At 38.0% G+C, this 22,272-nt stretch overlaps 1 protein-coding gene across 14 annotated transcripts in view; it reads left to right on the top strand.

Moving 5' to 3' along the window:
- The window catches only part of LOC118403812 (CLIP-associating protein 1-B-like), a 110,485-nt gene that overhangs the window by 74,754 nt on the left and 13,459 nt on the right, over nt 1–22,272 (top strand). For 8 of the 14 annotated variants that reach the window (XM_035802623.1, XM_035802622.1, XM_035802619.1 and 5 more), the window contains 12 exons: nt 3,408–3,467; nt 3,773–3,850; nt 5,062–5,247; nt 5,799–5,854; nt 6,231–6,380; nt 7,435–7,458; nt 8,570–8,608; nt 9,563–9,604; nt 11,687–11,794; nt 14,824–14,850; nt 16,822–16,878; nt 21,568–21,723. In XM_035802623.1, the coding sequence (XP_035658516.1) occupies nt 3,408–3,467; nt 3,773–3,850; nt 5,062–5,247; nt 5,799–5,854; nt 6,231–6,380; nt 7,435–7,458; nt 8,570–8,608; nt 9,563–9,604; nt 11,687–11,794; nt 14,824–14,850; nt 16,822–16,878; nt 21,568–21,723 (983 nt within the window). The remainder of the gene's footprint in view (nt 1–3,407; nt 3,468–3,772; nt 3,851–5,061; nt 5,248–5,798; nt 5,855–6,230; nt 6,381–7,434; nt 7,459–8,569; nt 8,609–9,562; nt 9,605–11,686; nt 11,795–14,823; nt 14,851–16,821; nt 16,879–21,567; nt 21,724–22,272) is intronic. The other 6 variants (XM_035802621.1, XM_035802628.1, XM_035802624.1 and 3 more) reach the window with 6 other exon arrangements.

Below are 22,272 nucleotides of genomic sequence, written 5' to 3'. Positions count from 1 at the left end.
AGAGGAAAATCATGCACTTGAGATTGAGATTGAATGTTTTACTTCCATTTTTCAGTATTAAATCGACGTCCGACCTCTCCACCAAAAGCACGGGGAATCAGCAGTCCGTGATCTGGCCCGGGTATTATTTGTCCAGTCATGTCTATATGAAAATTTTGGGTTTTTGATGCTTCCAAACAGGGCTCTAGCCAGTGAGTTCGTCAGAAAAGCTCCTTGGTCAGACCATGGAAAAATCCTGCCAATTTCCGGCATTAAATAAAAAAAATGTCTACCTTGTGGGATCGATGTTGCGCCCTCCCGCATCAAATGCTAGTCATTTTTCCAGAGGATAGAATAACGGCGCCATCACACCTTGTGTTTTTTTTTTCTATTTTGCCCGATGATTTTACTCAAATTTATCGAATCTGTCGGGTTTTACAAGGCCGCGACGTCATTTTCCACGAGCGTGCGTTTGTATCTTGCGACCTCAGGTAACCCCGTTTTCGGCGTGAAATCTTTGGCTGGATTTCTTTTTACATAGACCAAGAACGTTATACATTATACGAAGGAGGGCGATCTGCTGCGTCTTTGGCAGTGATCAGTGCCGGTGTAGCCTTGAAGGAATAGCCAGAAAAGACGTGCTGGGCGCTGCGATCGACAGTCCGTCTGGGGAGGGGGGCGTGCCGCGCCATGTGCACAGCCGACTCGATCGACGCTTGACAACAATATTGCGGCCCATTTTCTGCCGCAAATTTTGTCTTTTTGAAACAAAAGAAATGTTACGTTGTAAATAAAAAATAAATAAATAAAGTATATAGTTTTGGATTCTTTACATATTTACCGCGCAGCACTTTTGTAACTTTGATATTTGGGGAAACTCAGCCGAGCCGAGTGCGTCTTTCCAGAAAAAAGTAAGTCCGAAGACGGAATGACGTATGCATGGCGGGAACGCTGGTCCAGGGCAGCGCCACTTTGGGGGACCAAGGGGGGCGAAGCCCCCCGGAAGCTCTTGCATTTTAGGCTATTCAGAAGGCTTATTTTATCAGTATTAGGGCCATGTCAAGATATCAAGCAAAAATAATATAAACAATTATTTCAAAAAAATTAACATGGCCCTCCCCCCTATCTCAAAAAAATTAACATGGCCCTCCCCCCACCTCAAAAAAAATTAACATGGCCCTCCCCCCCTAACGCACCAGCCCTCCCCCCCGATAAATATCGTACAGTCCCTTAGAATGCAATGGGATGTTGACAGAGTAGCAAGCAGTTTGGTGGTCTGTGAAAATGTGAAGTCCTCCATTAGTTTTCAGTTCCATTCTTCTCCCCTCATAAGCAAAAATATCTTATTAAGTATATAAAGTACAGGATTGACCCTAGAATAATAAAGCCCTTAATTGGTATTCACAACATTGCTAACTCCCTGTCACAGTTGATTGTCTTAATGTGCCTCAGACTTCAGTCTTTAAAAATGTGAATTCCTCCATTGGTTTTCCCTTACATTCTTCTCCTCTCAAGAGCAAAAATTTCCTAAGTATAGGAAGTAAAGGATTGACCCTAGAATATTTACCGTAATTCCCTTAATTGGTATTCATGACATTGTCGGCTCCCTGTCACAGTTGATTGTCTTAATGTACCTCAGACTTCGGTCTGCTTCTCAAGGAGGTAATTGGGCCACATTACCAGAACATGCTTCAGCAAAGTAATTACTTGTACATGTTCACTTGTGAAGAAAAGAAATGTTTTTGAGAAAGAATGGTTTATTTGTTTCACAGCCAAGTTGCGGCTCGAAAGCAGAATTGTTAGGCTTGTTTACATTGTGTAATGCTAACTTATCACTCACAAGAACATAACATTGTAACATAAACAATACAAATAAGTAGCATGAATATCATAATGAATAAATATTGCAGATACGAGGAGTACAATGTCTAAAAGACAAATTGAAATAGGTTTAAAACTCCCCCCCCCCTCTTTTAGCTTGAAATTGATTGTTGCTGTTTTGTTATATTAAGCATTTTTTTTGCAAAGATTGTGATCTGAACTGAATTTAGATACAAGTTGTAGTTGTAAAGCACATGGTTGTTCATTTTGTTATATGTGCAAAATTCCATGCATTAATTTGTTTGGTCAGGGATCAATGGAATGGCATAAGACGATGCTTTTCATCTTCTATTGTTTGAATAAAGCACACAGCCATGACTGGTTTCTCTTAAAATGGTCTTAAGCTCATACTATATTTTTTCTGCACTTCATAATTCAAGTGATGAAAAATGTAGTGCAAAGGAACATTAAAACTCCAAATGAAATGGAAACATGCTTCAGACAATTTCACCTAGTTGCACATTTATTTTGATCCTGTAAAGTTGGTGCAAAGAACTTGACAGTCAATAAAAAGTGTACTCTATGTAATGTACCATTTTTATTTTGCTCAGCTGTTCAAACCCGAAGAAATAGAATAGCTTTCCTGAGTATGTACGGTTAAGTGTGTTACATCTCTTAATAAATCAAGGTGAAACTCTGTGATTGTAATTCAGACAGCATTGCAGCGAATGTAGGACTGTCTGATATATCAGTCAAATCAATCTCAGAGCTACAGGTTCACTATATATAATATATGTCATGGTTAGTCTCATGTGAAATTGCTCTGTCCCAAGGGCACTTTCCACGCACTGTCTGGAATTCTGAGATAGTAGGAAAGAACATTTTGTGAGTGCAAAGTTTGACATGTAAAAAATGGTGCAAAGTATGTAAATAAAAATCCCTCTCTGTGCATACACATTTGTAGAGTATTTACACCCCAAAAGAGCATTATGGACGACGTTTTATATTCATTTTATTTGAATTTTCCTGTGAATCAAAAGTTTTTACAGAAAAAAAGGTATGAATTGAACCTGTGCACAGTACTTTAATCAACAAACCACAAATGTCTGTGTGCATATACATTTTTAAAATACTCTAAATTTACTTCCTACTCACTCTCTGGAATTCAGAGATAGTAGGAAAGAACAGTTTGTGAGTGAAAAGTTTGGCATGTAATAAAATGGTTATGAACTGAACCTGTGCACAGCATGTAAATCAACCTACCATAAAGGTCTTTGAACATATGTTTACAGGCATTTAGAGTATTGTACACCCCAAAAGAGCTCAGTGCAAAAAGATATGCATCTGGTAATAGCTATATAAACAGGTTTCTTGAGGCAATGATTGATACAGTTGCCATTTCTGTTGAAAAAAAATTGAAAAGAATTTAGTTTTGAAAGTTTTGTTGAAGATATTTCGATAAGACAATCAAACTGCAGCAATTTTTCTTAGTTTTCTTTTCTTTTCTTGAATTAGTTCTCTGTAGGCCATAAATTATATTATTACTTCATTATTTGTTAGCCTGTGGTTTTCAGTTTACAAATGTACCTCTTGTTCTTCCCTTTTAGGAAAACATTTGAACTGCTAGACCTGTTGTTACGATCGTGGGATACAAATACTCTAGAAAAGTAAGTACAAAATTAATTAAGTTCTGTATTATGTTTTGAAAGGAAATGCTATGGGTACTGTGCACCAGTCTAATGTCGAGACCATGCACATCTGTTAGGTACTTATGTTTGATATGTATTTTCTTGTTCGTACAAATCATTGACAAGTGATTTTGCTATCAGGCACCAAAATGAAATTAGAAACATTTTTCTCTACTTTTATGCTCCTTTACGTTAAGCTGTGTAAAGTAGGTTTATAAACACTATGCAGTAGTTAACATCAGAATCCTGAATGATTTGTAATGTTTAATCTGATTTTTTTTCAGACACTCACAAACTCTAGTAGAAACAATCAAGAATGGTATAGGAGATGCAGACTCTGAAGCAAGAGTAGATGCTAGAAAGTAAGTTACGTCCTTTTTTCATTTGTCTGTGAGCCATATACAGCAGCTTATACAATGTAGGTATAATTCAAAGCATCAAAAATCCCTGGACAAGAATGGAAAATATCAAAAGTTTATTAGAATGATTGAAGTATTCATGGACAAAGACATGACTCTTTGTTGTTTTCTTTTTCTACTATTTACTTAACTGTGTTTGGAAGGAAAAAGAACTTGGCTTGGGGAATATTTCTTGCAGGTGGCCAGCTGAATAACCAAGGAAGCATAAACAAGACACAAAACAACCCCTATTCTTTGTATTTAAGTGAGTTGTTGATACAAACATAATTTGTTTGCCTCACTCCCCCAGTATCCTTTACCGAAGGAAAGGGAAACATTGGAAGGCCAAAACACTGTGGATGTCCTTGTAGTTGCAATTGAGTGCTATGAGTGTACTTTCTTTTTACAAACCTTTGTTGTCAAGTACAGGAAAATATGTGAAAATTTGTTGTAGAGATTGCAAAATATTTCTAAGTTAACACTTGGGTCCAGTTACTCATAAACAGTATATGTAGAGAGTAAGTAGAATCTAGTGACATACTGTTAGTGAGTGTTACTTTCTGCTAATGTGTATAACATTGCTTGGTAAAGTGTATCATCACAGAGGTACGTTGCTCTATTTCCTGTCGTATGTTTCTCATTTTAACTTCAGTTATAGAAGTGGCAGTGGAACTAGCTTTATTCATTATTTCAAAGACTTGCTATGCTTGTTTAAGACCTGAACCTGGCCTTCACTACTTCTGCAGATGTTTCTGTGCCTTTAAGGAACCTTATCCTGGCATGACCTTGAATTTTAAGGAACTCCATACTAACCTGACCTTGAATTCTTCTCCAGATGTTTCTGGACCTGTAAAGAACACTACCCCAACCTGAGTGACAACCTGTTGCTTTCATGTCATTCATATCTACCGTATGTTGCTAGACTAAGTGACATACTATTATAAGCTATATAAAGACTTGGTGGTCTGGTAAAAGATCTGAACCTAACCTTGAATTTCTTCCAGATGTTTCTGGGCCTTTAAGGAACACTACCCCAACCTGAGCAACAACCTGTTGCTTTTCTGACATTCTTATGTACCATATGTTATTATGAACACACTTGTACTATTGCAAGTTGTTTTAAGTCTTAGAAATCTAATAAGAGAGCTAACATGACCTTGACTTTTTTCTTCTAGATGTTTCTGGGCCTTCAAGGAACACTACCCCAACTTGAGCGACAACCTGTTGAAGCTGCTCACTCCGGCGCAGAAGAAGGTTCTCCTGGGATCTCTGGCGCACTCCGCCTCGTCTGACAGTTTGGCAACGCAGTCCACGCGCCTGCGGGCGTCGTCCTCGGAAAACGTCAGGTCTGTACCGGGAAGGTTGGTGTTGTGTGGGTGGAATGGAACCCCCTTTTCTTTTCTTTCTGTTAATTTCCCTTACGTAATATTGTTTACAATTACATCATATTTCATTCAGGAATAACATTATATTTCAGTCCTTAATACGGTTTCTGTGTTTATTATTTTGTTAAGAAATTGTAACCCCAACAGCCTTACTTTTTCTACCATGATTTTATAATTGACAGTTATTTTAACAAACTAGGTTTTAATACCGAGGTGTTCCCTTATGTTTATTCTTTGGTGTCACCCCTCCTTGTCATTAAAACTGCCTTGAATGTTGTGTGATACTGTCTAACAACAAGAGTAGCAAAGACTCAAATTACTTAGAGATCGAACATAAAGACAAATCAACCAAAGGGAACCTGTGATGGCCTGGTGAGAGTTCTTCAGACCCAGAGATGGATCCCAACAGAATCTACGAAGCACTAAGAGGATCAAAGTGCCGTGCATCAGTGGCAGAGACTAACGACGGTTAAGCAAAATACTGGATCTTGTTAACAATGTACATGTACATTTTGCTATTCCTACAGCGCTCGCAGAACACATACAGCCCCATGCACGACTCCTTCTAAGCTGCCTAAGAAAGGTAAAGTACCTTAGAATAATGCACTGTTCTTGATGGGGAATACACAGTGGTGAAATTGGTACAAACATGTGTCCAGATAATTTGAAAATATTTTTGCTCTAACTTATAAGTATAAGAATGTTGCTTCAAACATTTGACACTGTCAGGTTGTGTTTTTTTTTTCCTTTCCTGCCTTTTCTGCAACTACTGGTAAACTTTGAAGAATCCATGTTTTTCTTTTTAAAGGCATCAAGCTACTTTTCTTTTATTACACTTGCAAATGTACCCTGATTATTTTTTTTTATTATGTTTTCATGGTGTTGACAGTTGTCTTGCATCAAGAAAGTGCAACTTTCTTATGAGAAATATTAATGAACTCTTCCTAATGTCTTCTCAGACAAAGCAGATGCCAAGACGCCCGCTGGAATTCCGCTGTCCCGTTCCCGTAGCGACATCGACATGTCTGCGGCCTCCCGTGCCAAGACGCGGCTGGGGACAGGCATGTTGTCTACCGCACATATGAGAGCGGGGGCGACAGCTTCCTTAGGTGGGTATCGGCATAACTATAGTAATTTTGGGATGTACATGTACATACATGTATGTCAAATAATGGACTACAAAAGGAATGATTGGATGTGCTTCATGATTGAATTGGTTCATTCATGCCTGAGCTTTCTCCCATATCTAAAATGCGGCTTTCATCAGGTTTTTGACATATTTCTTACAAACAAGTGTTCTTACAAAGTAGTTGCTACCTAGCTTACTATGAAAGGAAAGAGCAATAAATTGGTTGTTTTTGGGGGAGGGGACAATCCCTAAGTAATTTCTGATATATGCATACCTTTTAAAGTATGATGCTTCATTTTTGATAGGTTTGGTGTGAAAATATGAAAGAAAGGAAAGTAATAAGGAAAAAAAAGAATTATAAAACTCGGCTTTAATTTTTCAAAATTGTTACTTGTACAGACGACTTTTAAAGACAAGTAGGCCACCTTGCTGATTAACTCCCAACTACGTATACAGATGACATTGCTCACAGACAATATCACAACCATTGTCTAATGTTGATCTGGAGGCCATTGTTGGCTATGTGTAACGGGCTTAAGGCCATGCTTCAGTATTAAGCCAAGATGTGATTGTCCCTAACACTTCTGTGCACTGATACACCCACAATTAAAAGATAGGTGCACAGCACAGGTCTATCTTTGGCAGAACAACATTGCATAATATTAGGCACACAGTATTTTAAGCCCAATGCTTGTTCCTAACGCTTCTGTGCAATGGTGCACCCACAGTAAAAAGATACTAGTAAGGTAACATTACACAGCTCTAACTTTGGTTGAACAAAATTGCATAAAAAATTATGTGCCCAGTATTTTAAGCCCAATGCTAAGTAATAAGCCATGGTGCGGTTGTCCCTAACGCTTCTGTGCACCAGTGCACCCACAGTAAAAAAATAGCTACACAGCTCTAAATTTGGCTGGACAAATGTGAATAAGCACCCAGTATTAATTCTATGCCCAATGGATAGTATTAAGCCATGGTGTGGTTGTCTCTAACTGCCGTATGTTTGTGTTTTCCGCTGCTTGGCTTGTGAGCAGGCTGCTCCTCAGGCTCTGAGACCGGTAAGCTTGTTGTGGTCGTGCCTAACAAAAATTTTGAAAGCTTTGGAAAATTATAGAATTCTGCTTTGTACAAGTAACGCAAGTTCACCTTTATCCGCGGGTAACCTATATCCGTTGGTTATAAAAGCAAGGTACTTATGGATATCATGTCAATGGACAGTGGTTTCAAACTAAACAATTGTGAAATTGTTGCAATTTGAAACTGCCGTAAATTTGCTTGATGTCCCTAAATACCCTTAGCTTAGAGACAACGGATATTGGTTACCCCGCGTAAAAAGGTAAATAAGCGTTAATTGATACTTAAAACTTTCGTGATAATCGATTAATAGGAATCATTGCTAACACTCAAACCTTTGATTTCAAGACATTGCTTGCTAATCAATATTCAATATATTGTCAATATGAAATTCACACTACAGATGTGTGTATAGTGCCTTCCTGGATCAACTTAACACTATTTTTGTGTTTTTTTTTTTTAATCATTCAAACCTAATCCTTTAACACTACCGATGATAATGTGGCCATACAGCAAATACTTTTTTTTGCCAACTAGTAGAGTGAAGTGGTGATAGTTTTGTTATGAAATTAACATTTTGAATGTGTTAACCAATCATACTGTAACTGATTCATTGGTTAATTTATAACTGTTTGTCCATTGCATGTGAATTTTAGCATATATTTTGCAGACTACACATGTAGCAGAGTGCAGTGTTGATTGTTTTGTTATGAAATTAACATTTTGAATGTGTTAACCAATCATACTGTAACGAACCATTGATAAATGCATAACTGTTTGTTTGTCCATTGCATGTGATGTGTCGTTAGCATGTGTAACTACATGTAACGGCAGTTCACCTTTGTCCGTGGGGTAACCTATATCCGTTGTTTTTAAAGACAGGGTATTGAGGTGTATCAAGTCCATGGGCGATGGTTTCAAACTCAATATCTTAGAATATTGCAATTTGAAACCACCGTCCGTCCACTTGATATCCCAAAATACCCTATATTTCAAGACAACGGATATAGGTTACCCTGCGGATAAAGGTGAACCAGCGTTATGTACAATGCTAATAGTAATACTAACTCATTATCATTCCCATTTTTCCTAAAGAATCGCAATGCTCAGATTTGGACTATGGCTACAGTAGGGGTAAGAATCTACCACTTGCTACATGTCTGATGTGTTGTGTGTTGTTTGTTTGCTGTGTTAACAATCTCATTGTCTTTTCCTCACCCCCAAGACACCCCCTTCTCACTGTGGAATGGTTCCTCCCTGTGTGTGTTTTGCTGTGATTGTATAAAACCTGCTTCCATCAATTGTAACGTTATTTCTTCAGCAAAGAAAATTATTGTGTGTGTTAACGTAAACCTGTTTCTCAACATAATACTGTCCAAAATCCCTTGACTGAGCAATAATTATTGATAAAACTTAAATAAAGTACACGCCACTGTTTCTTCGATTTCAAAACTGTAGTACAAGAACAGTCCAGAAATTTTCGGTAGCCTCTATTTCCACACAGTCTTTTTCGTTGTCTGTGTATCTTTGCTATCAAATTTCTCTTATGATATCTCATACCCTTCACTTTAAAAATTCCATCTGGCTAAACCCCCTCGTAAACAATGAGTTGAACTAACAATAAAATGTTCAAACATCAAAATTAGTATTTTTTGAAATGTCTTTGGTCTTACATACTTTTGTTGACCCAACTTAAATCCTTACCAATTGTACGATATAAAACATCATCAGAACACTCAACTGTTGATGTCATTTAAGTGCAGGCGTAATAACAAATAACTAACGGTTTTAACATTTTATAACAAACCTTACAATCGCCTACACAAAAATGGAATCATAGACCATTCCACACCGGAGGGTTGCCTTTGGGTCCAAGTTTTGTCCTCTTGTTCCCTTCTCCTGATGAGAGAGCTGCCATCCTGCCCATCCCTATATTTCACATGGTCTAGTCCAAACTCAGGCTCTTCAGCAGCTGTCCTGCAGACATCTGGAACGTTCCATTTTTCTCACAGGGTGTTTTCTTCATTCTTATTGGCTGTCACAAGTGAGAATAACTGTTTCTCATTCCATGTACCTGACCCTCCCCAGCGGGAAAATCTGGGAGTCAAAGTGCAAAGAAAAAGACACCAGGTTTGTCAGAACGTAGACCTTACCACTGCACATACGGGGGTGGGCAGGTCGGTAGATTGGTTGCGGTTTTGTAGGGGGAGTCGGTACCGTTTGGTTTTGCACTGGTGTGGTTTGGTAGAACTTAGGTGTAGAAGTGCGTAGTGCTAATTCTTAGAAAAAAACAAGCTCAGAGTATTTTACCATCTTTGAAGTAAGTGTTGGTTGGAAATTTGTGGCATATGCTGGGCTTTCACTTCTGCAATATCTGGAAAGAAAATGAAATGAAAAATCGACTTTCAAGGCCTTTTTCAAAGCATGAATTTCTTGAGATCAGGTACTCTGAATCTTTCCTGAGCAAAGTTGTACACGATTGTATTCTACTACCAATGGTGTTTTCAAACCCCAAGCATATGCCAACACCCCCATTCAGCATCTAATTCTACTATAGTCTAGTAGGGCTTCAAGGTTCTTCGTGTACATGCACTGTTGTCCCCCTTTATCTTTTACTCATGGCTATAGAGCTTTTTCACACACATTCCATGTCAATGAAGCTGGCTGGTGCTGGTGGCCATGTTGGTGTCCCTATTTGCATTTCGAAGGATCATAGCTGAAGTGAATATGGCATTTTTTGTGTATGAAATATTCTTCTTGTATTTCCCCTTTTGACCTTTAAACATATGATAGTGATTATTCAAGAGGGTCAGTGGCCATGTAGGTAGAGTGCTCTTGTAATCAGTAGGTCGTGAGTTCAACCCCGACCAAGTCAAAATGGTACACACTGCTTTCTCTGCTGAAGACCAGAAAGAATCTGGTAGTCAAACTCAGAGCAACAGAAACGGTGATGGGGGCCGCCCTATGCCCCATTTGATGTGGGAAGGACTTAAACTTGAACATTCAGGATTCAGTGAATGTCTGAAAATGCTGAGCTATGATCCACTGCAATGCAAATAGGGACACCAACATGGCAGCAGGCACAGCTACATGTACATGTATGATGTCATGTGAAACGCTCTATAGAAAGAATCACTGCTTCATGAAGCTCCATTTCAGCGTCTAATCTGCCTTTATTTCCTCCTGATTTGCTCCATATATAGTTGTCTATCGGAGGCATAGAGGTGGTTTTTTGGTCGTTGTACTTTTTTGCACCCATTTCAGGGATACATAGGGAACTAAAGATACTGATCGTGAACTCTCTTACTATTCTGTGTGTGTTCCAAAGGTAACATTTGTAACACGATGTGTTAAAACACCTAATTGAAGGCATTCTTTGGAGAATTGTGAATATGTTGTGCAAAATTCAGATTTCTTATGACAGGAAAAGTCAGTCATTGATCCTTGTCTTTGGTCAGTTGTGTTACAGCTTTGCTGAAAAAGCTTTGATGAAAAAATTGTGCGACAATTGGAATTTTGCGTAATGAACAACGGAGAGTGCACAAATTGAGTACAGAATGTCCTTTTCTTGAAGGAACACACACACAATTGTGCATTCAGTATCTTTAGTGCACGGTTGTATCCCTCTTTATGTGTAACTGTGCACCATGTAATTTGCATGCTAACTGTTGCTTGCTGTGGTGTACAAGTCATGCAAGTTTCAACCATGCCTTTATAAATTATATGCAGTCACTTATTTCAAAAGAATATAAAAACAGATTTGCAATAGCTCCTTCAGAAAATTGACATTGAATTGCTTTGATAATGCATATTTTTGCAAAGTGACATACTCTCGGCATATACCCATGGTTTGCACTTGTTTGCTGTTCCATTACATGTTGCTGCCATCATTGTAATTGCTTGTTTGCATTTGCATGCTGTCAACGTTCATTTGCATGCTTCCAAAGTTCATTATCTGCCTTGCAATAAAAGAAAATTTAGATTGAAGGAAAGTACAGAAACACATATCATTCCTATAATTGGGTAAAAAAATCAATCGAACAAATTCTTAATTGCATGATCCATAACATACTGCACTTTGTAGTGGTTTATATGTAGGTTAATTAAAAGGTGAGAGTAGATCGTAGGTAGTCCATGCATCCTATAAGATCGTTGTATCACTGATGTTGATTGGTTAGAGAGATTATATAACGGCTGTTCTGATTGGTTCAGGTCGGAACTGGAAGGCGCCACGGACGTCGCCCGGCGCAGCGGCGGAAAAAGCGGCGGAAGCGAGAGGAAGACAAGCCGGCAGACAAACTAGGGTGTCGCAGTCACAACGTAAGTCCTAAAGTAACTGTTACTGACACAAGGAATTTCGCACTTGTTCACCTTTATCCATGGGTAACCTATATCTGTTGTTTTTAAAAACAGGATATTTAGTCTTATCAAGTCAACGGGCGGTGCAACATTTTGAAAATAACTGAAGTATTTTGAAAATATTGCACTTTGACTCTGCACTTTGAAGCCACCATTCGTTGACTTGATATCTTTAAATACCCTGTTTTTAAAAACAATGGTTATAGGTTATCCCACGGATAAAGGTGAACTAGTGTTAACAATTCAGATAAGGATTAGCATTGTATCCATTCTAATCTAGCTCTGGTTCAACCAGGCTAGATTAGAACATATATTTACCTGAAGGTAAATTGCAAGGATTAACCAGTAAGTTGACATTAGATTCTTTTGGATTAAAAAATAGAGCATGTCATTTAATATCATGTGGTAGTAGCCAGTGAGATTAGACATTAGACATTAGAATATTTCAGTCCTTTTCATTGTGCATGTACATGTAGTGCATGGATCAAGATGATATTTTGATAAAAGATGTTGTATTATTTTAGTCAGTGAAATGCTAAAGATATTGATATGAAGTCTTCTCAGAAGGACCCCTCCCACCCTCGTTATACCATGTACTTCTTCTGTATGTTTTATTCTCCTGTTTTCGTATGAGCCAAACTTTTGTCTGTATCTGTTCTGTTTGTCTGTATGGATCATACCTTTCTTTAGGTTATCTTACAGTCTGGAGTAAGTTTGCAGACACAGAAGACCAAGAAATTTGTGTTACACTGTATTCATCTGAAAAAAAAGCACCACACCCCACATAATGATGTCACCACACCTTACCATACTCACATTCACAGTTCCGAGTAGACAGGGATTATGGGTAATATGTCAAAGGTTAAAGCCCCTAAGTTGTAAACAGTTCTTGTCTCGACCATTGTCTCAATTTGCATGACAATGTCCAGACATGCTTTGTTTATGTCTCAGGGGCCTTAAACTTTGACATATTACCCTTAATTCCTGTTGCTGCATATTCTTGAACATGCTTATTATCATAATAATTCCATATAAGGTCATGGGTCTAAGTTGTAAAAGAGGAGTATTTAAGCCCCAGTAAACTAACTATATTGTACATACCCAGAATGTCTTTATTTCCTGAACACATACATCTTACTAGCACTTTGTTATCACTGTTGCACCACGACTTTCATGTTCATATAGACATCACCACTGCACTTCTTGTACTATCTGTCTGTCCTCCTTGCTCTAATGCTGGTTCACCTTTATCCGTGGGGTAACCATTATCCGTTGATTTCAAAAGCAGAGTATTGATTGGATATCAAATCCACTGACAATAGTTTCAAAGTTTTATATAACGACTCAGAATCTGATAAAGGTTAAAGCTGTATTTGAAAATAGCACAGTAAGGTACACCAATGGACATTGGTATACCCAACAGATAAAGGTGAACTAGTGTTACATAATATCATTGTACTTCCTTGTTTTTGTCCCTTTTCTGTGTGTTAATAGTATAGATCAACTGACATATCATTGTCTAGCTTAGGGCTTGTACCTAAACAAATTTTCAGGTACAGGTACAGGTACACGGGTTTAGGTACAGGTCCGGACCTGCACCTGTACCTGAAAAAGTTTAACCAAGTATATGTAAGTTAAACATGTAGCTAACTGTCTTTGCTAGTGATAAATTGTCATCTTTGTATGGGGAATTACATATTTGAATCTCAAAACAATTTCTTTGCAAGTTTTCTTAAGTTCCAATTGCAAGATTATTACCATTGTCATTGTTGATTCAGGATTTACTTGTCCAGCAGTCTTAAAAAGTAGTGTTTAATAGTGATTTGTTTGTTTAGGTACAGGTACAGGTACACAGATGTTTAGGTCCAGACCTGTACCTAAACAATTTTTTTAGGTACGGTACAGGTACGGGTATTTAGGTACACAGCCCTAGTCTAGCTGTATGAAAGCACAACATTACATGTGGTTCTTTTGGAGGTTATTTCCTTTTGTATGAATGATCAGTTTCTTTGCTTTTCTGTTTATTTTTCAGTTCTTAATTATTTGTTTAAACTTCTGTAATTGCTGTTTGTACTTTCAGTTTTCTTTAAGTGTATTTATTTTCTACTCTTTTGGATGTTGCTTTTTTATTTTTCTTATTTGTTTTGTCTCTTTTCTTTTACTTTTTTTATGTTGATTGTGTCATAGCTTAGAGCAACATTTAAGAATGTACAATGTCTCTAAACCTCGTTCAAAAATTTTTGCCAACCTCAAGTTACTCTTGATAGAATCTTATTCATACTATTAGAGCAGATGAATTTAAAGATATAAGCAGCACAAATATGAAGGAAAACTTTTCTGTCACGATTGAAAATGTTGTGATTTTATCTTTTGGGTGAAAAGTTATGAAACGGTATTTCTGAAGTTTAAAAATTTCACAATCAAGAGAGGAATATTATTGATTGGTCTTATTCTGAAAAAAAAACTCATGAAAGAAAGATGTTGAGAAAAGGTTTTAAGTATGATTTGCAATAAGCAAGGAATTGAAGAAAAAAAAGCAAATATGTTTAGATCTATAATATCAGTAAAATGTCACATCAGTAAGTAGTAGGTAATGTTTCAAGAAAAATAATATTTTTTGTAGAGACTTGTAACTGTAGTAGAATTTAGTAAAAGAAAATTACGCTTTACGTTTAAGCTTTCAAAGAGGAATACCTTCTTTGAGATTGTAAAATCATGTAACAAGCGATTGCAAGGAAAAGCTGACAAAATGACTATGTTTTACATGTCTGTCTCAATGCCTGTTTGTATCCCTGTGTGTGTTTTATACTTGTTTGCTGCTGTGTATGTACATGTATTGTGCAACTAATACTCATTCCTGTCTGTCAGTCTGTGGTATAATTTGAAACACATGCACTCCTCTGATTGGCTCTTGCCAACGCTACACTGGGTGGTGATTGGTGGGTGTATTACGATGTTGAACTAACCACGGGTGTTGATACCATCCTCAGGCCGCTCTCGTTCCTGCTCCGCCGCGGGTAAGGGTTACGCTCTCTCGCTCTGTCCCTGTGTTGCTCTCGTGCACGTTCTGCTGCAGTCACGCACATTTTGCTGCTGTCACGCATAGTTGGGTAGGGTAGTACCTGCTTTACACTCCTAATAAGGGCTTGTACTTGTGCAGAAATTCCAAATTTTCTATACACAAAGTTTGGGATAAAGGCTCGGAGCTAAAATATTGTTCAAACCCAAAGATGTTTGATTAACTCTTAGTTCTAGCAGAAATTCAAAACTCTCGCAATCAAGGCACGCAAGTGAAATTTTATTTCAACTCAAAAATGTTTTTAACAAAGTGTTTGCTCTATACTAGCCTGGAATCCAGCCGTATTGTGCTTTGGTCGCTCCCCTGAGGTACGCTTCCTGCCAATACGACTGGCATTCGTTAGCATTCAAACGATCGGCATTTAAATATTCGCAGATTTTATCTGCGAGATTTCTGATTGGCTGTTAGCTCCAAGTTTACAGTTTGTAATCGAACGGAACACTACTTCTATCTTTCCCGGGAACTTTTCAGTATCACAACAACAGATCACACTAGAAATAGCGCCTCGCGATTGGTGTTCTTCTCTCAGGGGTCATCCAATCAGCAAAGAGAAACAAATATGAATATTCATGAGTCTCCTCATTAGTGACGTAAGGGCCAATCGTAACGAATGCCAGACGTGTTCGCACAGGAAGCAGAGCGACCAAAGCACAACACGGCTGGATTCCAGGCTAGCTCTATACTACAGGAACTATGATGCAAATGAACTTTCATACTCATGATGAAGGCTTTGCGAATTTCCTGGATATCAAAATAAAAGTCTTTCCCTTTTTGTTCCATTTTTTCTTAGGGTGATTCCATCGTAATTTTGGTACCACATTTTGTAACGTGAAAGTCGTTTGTAATATGAAAATGAGGAAATACTTAGTGCTGTACAAGCCCTTGAAATGATACCCTGACCACCCCTCTGTCCCAGTTGGACTGGTCAAAAGGCACCATACACATAGTTCATCAAGTAGACACAACCACTTTTATATAGGGGTGGGCAAGGTGAGTTGCATGGTGTGTTGCTCATCAGCAGTAGCTCCATAAATGTGTGGGTAACTGCATGGACTTTGAGAAAAAATAAAGTTTTGATTGTTCACAAATTTGAAATTAATTTTGAATTTTTGACTTATAAACCTTTGAATTTCATCTTTGATAATTTCACAAAAATCCTGTTTGAATCTTTTTTTCTTTTTCTTGCATTATTTCTACAAGAAAAACACTCAAGCTGCTGAAATTGCTTTGCCAAAATCAGTATACTTTCTAAAAGTGTCTTTTTATTCAGGCCTTACTAGCATACAGGCATTTATTGAATCAGATGACTGTACAAAGTTTCAAGCAGGGAAAGCCAAAAATTCTGTTAGTTGTAGAGCTTTGCATGGTGTGGTGTGGTGTTCACAGCTTTAATGTCTTTGCTGGTTACGTCATTTATTGATACCTTGAATGGATGGCAAGCTAGCCCTGAAAACAGCGTATTACTCCAAATGCAGCAAATGTATGAATTGTAAACCTTTTTTGAAATGTAAATGTAATTCCCTATGATAGTGATAGAAGTATGTCAATGGCTTCACATGCCATCTACTTAACAGTACTAAAGTGCAGCTGATACAGAAGACATTTTTTACTTTGTTAAATCAAATTTCACTGAATTTTATGTAATCAAACTATAACTTTGAATATCAAAGTTGCCACCCCAACAACAAAATACCAAGTGAACTACACACTTTGCATTTTGCTTTTTTTTTTGGTTACATTTCAAGTACCACGTTTTTGGCACTTATTTTGTCACCAAGATTTTAATTTTTTTACTGCTGTATTTTCAAACAGATTTTTGCAGATGTTTTTTTTTATCCAGCCTGCATTGTTTGTTTCTTTATTTGTTTGTTTATTTGTTGTTGATTTCTGACTTGCTATTTCCCGACAGCTCTTGTCCCCCAGCTGAAGATAGTTGACATTGACATCTCCTCGACCTCTGACCCTGGTACTCTTCTTCACACATTCTGTTTTTCTGTTGTCATGACAACCAACTTGTACCCAGAAGCCCTCATTCTCAATAGCACCTACCAGATACATGATTGAAAAACAGGCAAAAGGCAAATAATTGTATAATTTGACATATGTCTAAGGACTTAGAGGATTCCAACGCTTAATAAGATGTTAAAATAACCATTACCTTAGCAACAGATTGTGATTGACAAAAAAATTATTGTAATTTTTTGTATTTGGTGTTGAGACAGAGGAAAAATGTTGTATTTCCCTTGATTTTAGGCACAAGTGCCCACCAAAGGAGTGGCTTGTGGGTACAAATTATGCATTTCATGTGATTTGATTTTCTTAGGTTCTGTTTCTCCACTTTTATTTCCTTCTTTCCTCTCAACCATCTTGCAGTACTGTCAGTAGTCTCTGTAGAACTCTTAGACGTTGAAGTAGGACCTCTAGCAGCGTCTTAACATGTAGGATTCAGCTAAAGGGTCTCTTGGGTGCCAATCTTACCATCAAGTTGTATATTGAGGAGAGTTGGAGGATATTATTTTGAAGTCCAAGAACTTCAAATTGTATGTGGCCTCATCATCATCATCATTATTCATCCTCTACATTGAATCCATTTTAAATGGATGGGGCCTAAAGATTCTTCTTACCAAAAAAGTTTTCATGCAAAATTTTATCCAAACCCATCTGATCTTCTTGTCTGCGAATCTTGTGACGGCACCTTGAGGACCCTTTCCGTATTTTAGTATATGTAGACTAGTTGCTGTACATTGTACTTCTTGTAGATTACATTATAGTGTGTTCAGTACAGATTTTTCTGGTAGCTCTTCCTGTCCTGTCTTTGAACTAGTGTTAAGCATGATTGCATGGGCGTTGTAGTCTTCTGTGTGGTTGCATGTGTGCATGCAGTGTGCTATACTTGTATCAACTGTGTACGTGTACTTCAGTCTGTCCAGCATGTGAGTTACTGTTCTTCAACTGCTGTCTGTCTTCTTAACTCCATTGTCTGTCTCTTTTCCACAAAACATTGTCCCAGAGACAGTTAGAGCAAAAACAGATGCTGGAATTGTCTTGGTTTTAAAATGTGTGATCAAAAGTACAACACTTGAGGTACTTTTTTGGTTAAACAGTATGTTGTACAATGGCTTGTTTGTTATTCAACCTTATAGCAAGTACCTGAAGTGTTAAACGTATGATACGCAGCGACATATTGCAAATTAGTCAAGACAGTTCCGCAACATTGTATGTGCAGTTGCTTCAGTTTTGGCTTGGTATAATAATTATTTTTGCTACACCCTGTCAAATGGAAAAAGCAGACAGACTAGCCAAAGTGCATAATTATTAGGCATCAACTTTGATAAGTTCCAAATATATCTGCAGATTCTGTTTCTATTCTCTGAGTTTCTTTTTACTTCTTTCTTTTGATATTTACATCTTTTGATATTTACATCTTTTTTGCTTAGTAATGCTCGATCATTGTTGAATAAGATGGATGATTTGTCTGATTCGTTGAATAGTTATGGGATTGATATAGCCGTAATTTCTGAAACTTGGTTTACTCATGAACACCCTCTGGAATGTACACATATTGATGGCTTTAATCTTTTCTCTAAATGTCGTAAGGAAAGCCGTGGTGGGGGTGTTGCTATATATGTTAATGATTCCATACATGCTGAGATCATAGACTTCATAGAAATACCTACAGAACTTGAATGTCTGTGGGTATGGGCTAAGCCCTTTTGGCTACCACGTTCCATTGCAAATATTGCCATTTGTGCTGTTTATAATCCTCCGGCGTCACCCAGCCAAGAATTGTTACGTAGACATATTATTGATAGCATTGATAAGATTAATACTAGGTACCCACTTGCAGGAATTTGTGTTTTAGGAGATTTTAATAGATGTGATATTAGCAATATTCTTAATGGAGCCCAGCTAAAACAGCTGGTCAGACAGCCTACTAGGGGAGAAGCCATTCTTGATTTAATTATTACCAATTTGAAGCCATTTTACCAAATTCCTAGGATTGAGGAGCCCTTAGGAATGAGCGACCACAATACTGTGTTATGGTTTCCCAGTGACTACAAAGCTATCAATACGAAAACGAGGTCAAAAATTCGCCCTTTTAAGGACTCCGAGGTCCGCTCTTTTGGACGGTGGATTTCCTCCCACCCGTGGATTGAAGTTTTTGATGCCCACGACATCCAAACTAAAGCTAATATTTTCTATGAAACTCTCCAAAGTAGAATAGACCATCATTTCCCTATGAAATCTGTCGTTAAACACAATACTGATAAGGAATGGATTACTCCCCATATCAAATCACTTATTAAGAAGAGACAGCAAGCTTTTCACTCTGGAAATATGGCATTGTATAGAAAGCTAAGAAACAGTGTGAATCGACTGTGTATTAAGGCAAGGAAAAGATATTATGTTTGTAAGATCCACGTGTTAAAGAAGGAGAATCCAGCCAGGTGGCATGCGTGTCTACGCAACATACTAAATTCCAAGCGGAGCGTATCAGTGTCTGTGCCCAGCAGCACTCCTCTGACTGACAATGATATTGCTAATGTAATCAATCATCACTTTTCTGACATTGTTAACGAACTTCCATGCCTTGATCTTGAGTCATTGCCATCTTACCTGCCTTCTCCTTCCAAACCTCCGCATATACATTCATATGAGGTTCATGAAATCTTGAAGCGCCTTGATGCCAGGAAAAGTTGCGGCCCTGATAACATTTCCCCGAAAATTGTCAAAACATTTGCTGTCGAATTTAGTGAAATTCTTGCCCATATTTTCAACTGCTCATTGGAAGAGGGACGTGTTCCCAAACAATGGAAAGAAGCCATTATTGCCCCAATTCCAAAGAAAGTCCCGGCGTCAGTAGAGCATCTAAGACCAATATCACTTACTTCTGTTTTTATGAAAACGTTTGAATCGTTCATTTCAAAATGGATTTTCCAAGACATTGACAAAATTCTGGATCCAAACCAATATGGCAGTAGAAAAGGGCGCTCATCTGTCCACTACTTGATTAGTATGATTGATTCAATTCTTCGCGGTGCTGAGACCCCTAAAAGCATCCAGACTGTTTTGCTGACTGATTTTAGCAAAGCGTTTGATAGAATTGATCATACTATCTTAATCCGTAAATTGTTAACATGTGGTGTGCGTACTTGTATTTTACCATGGCTTTGTGATTTTCTGACTGAGCGTACACAATGTGTCCGGTACCGAGGCGTTATTTCCAGTTGGGAAAAAATTGCCTCTGGTGTCCCACAGGGGACAAAACTAGGGCCGATCCTGTTTCTAGTATATGTGAATGATGCAATGCAATTTTTTCTGGATAGATGGAAGTATGTTGATGATCTGTCGTTAAAAGAGAGTAGATTATTCAGTGAAGAGAGCTCAATGCAGACAACAATTAACCAACTAGATACATGGTCATCCGAAAACCGTATGACATTGAACGATGATAAGTGTAAATTAATGTGTATTTCCTTCATGAAGGATCCTCCTCTACCCCCTGTGTTATTACTGAATGGCAAAGCCTTGGAGTACACTGAAGATGCCTGTATACTAGGTATCTGGATGTCTGCGGACTTGAAATGGGGAAAGCATACTAACGTCATTATAAAAAAAGGAAGCTGTCGCCTTTTTTTGCTTAAAAAACTAAAACGCTTTGGTGTCTGCACTGAAGATCTCTGTGAGATTTACCTATTATATGTCCGACCTATCATGGAATATGCGGCCCCAGTATGGCATCCAGGTTTAACATGTCAACAATCGGATGCATTAGAACGCATACAAAAGCGTGCGCTAAGAATCATTCTGGGCAGCGAATATACTTGTTATACCGAAGCTCTATGTAGGCTAAATATGAACACTTTAAAAGCAAGAAGAGAATTTCTATGTCTTAAGTTCGCGAAATCCATGTTTAATTCACCCATTTTTCGAAGCTGGTTGCCAGCTACCCGTAATGAAGTTCACAACAGAGACTTAAAACGAGGGCTCGAGCTTAGCATACCTTTTGCCAGACATGATAGGTACAGAAACAGTGCTATTCCATACTTGTCCACACTCTTAAATACTGATTTATAGCCTGTTTATAGTCACATGACTACTACATGGAATCTCGATTACTGCTCATGTAAGCCTTTGTGTGCATCAATTATTGTTAAATATGTTATGTTGTATATATTAAGATGCTTTTAAGACTAAAACTAACGTAATTCAGCCAGTTTTACAGCATTGTATGAAAGGCTGCAACGTTGTTTTAGTATGTCCATGTATGTATGTATATGTATATGTTTGAATAAACCATTGATATAAAAACCTTTCAACATTTTAAAAGAAACAAAGTACCTTTTAGCAGAACAAATATTGGAATTGATTTAAAGCAAGGTACTTTCGTATCAAATTCATTTGGCAGATTTGATACAAACTAATGTTTGAATTATTCTGTATTCAAGACCACTCTTGATGAAGAGACTGTGAAAAGTAAATTCTTGAAATATATTATCATATTATACCACAATGTATTAATTTTTTTTCTTATTAGAAATGTGGGGTTTTAAAACATATTTTTACAACTTCATTTTCTGTGAGTGTTGAGTGTGTAACATTTTTTGCATCCCCGGCTAACCCGTGCCCGTCCATGTCTGTGTGCTCTCCGTAGCGGGCAGTCGGTCGGGCTCCCCTGGCCGCCACACCAGCGCGTACACAAGCTACGGCCGTGTGGAGGCGGGGGCCGGGCGCCGACGCACACGCAGCGGGATCCCTCGCAGCACCGGAACGAGCCGGGAGACAAGCCCGAAGAGATATGGCATGCGATGTAAGACTACTAACTCACACGCTTTGCTTGTCGCTTTGGTAGAGCATACTCACTGGCAGGGAATGTTCCTAATGTTATACAGTCAAAACTGCTCAAGAACACCACTCCTGAAACAAATAAGATCTCGTCTTTGTGAGAAGGTCAAAACTACTCAAGAAGACCACTCAGAGGACCAATAGAATCTGGTCTTTGTTGACAGGTGGTCACTATAGACAGGATTCATAACACTTGTGTCAATGCACGGCCAAAATGTGGTCACAATAGCCAAGTGGTTTTTTGTATAAAATATATTAGGTGGTTACTTGTACAGGTTTGACAATACAGTGAAACATGTACTAGAGACCAGCATTGCACATGGACCACCTGGCCATTGTGGCAAATTTTTTTAGTGTTTTCTTTTAATACGTTTCTTTATTTTTCCCATTGACACAGGCATTAAGAATACTGACACTATACTAGTCTCTTTTTGATTTCTATGGAAATTAATACTGCAGTCAACAAATGATATCTGCCATGTTGGTGTCCTATTAGTGATAAATATTCCCCAAA

The sequence above is a fragment of the Branchiostoma floridae genome, chromosome 16, assembly GCF_000003815.2.
Source record: "Branchiostoma floridae strain S238N-H82 chromosome 16, Bfl_VNyyK, whole genome shotgun sequence".
In the NCBI taxonomy this organism is placed as follows: Eukaryota; Metazoa; Chordata; class Leptocardii; order Amphioxiformes; family Branchiostomatidae; genus Branchiostoma; species Branchiostoma floridae.
This window is presented reverse-complemented; position numbering and strand designations above follow the sequence as displayed.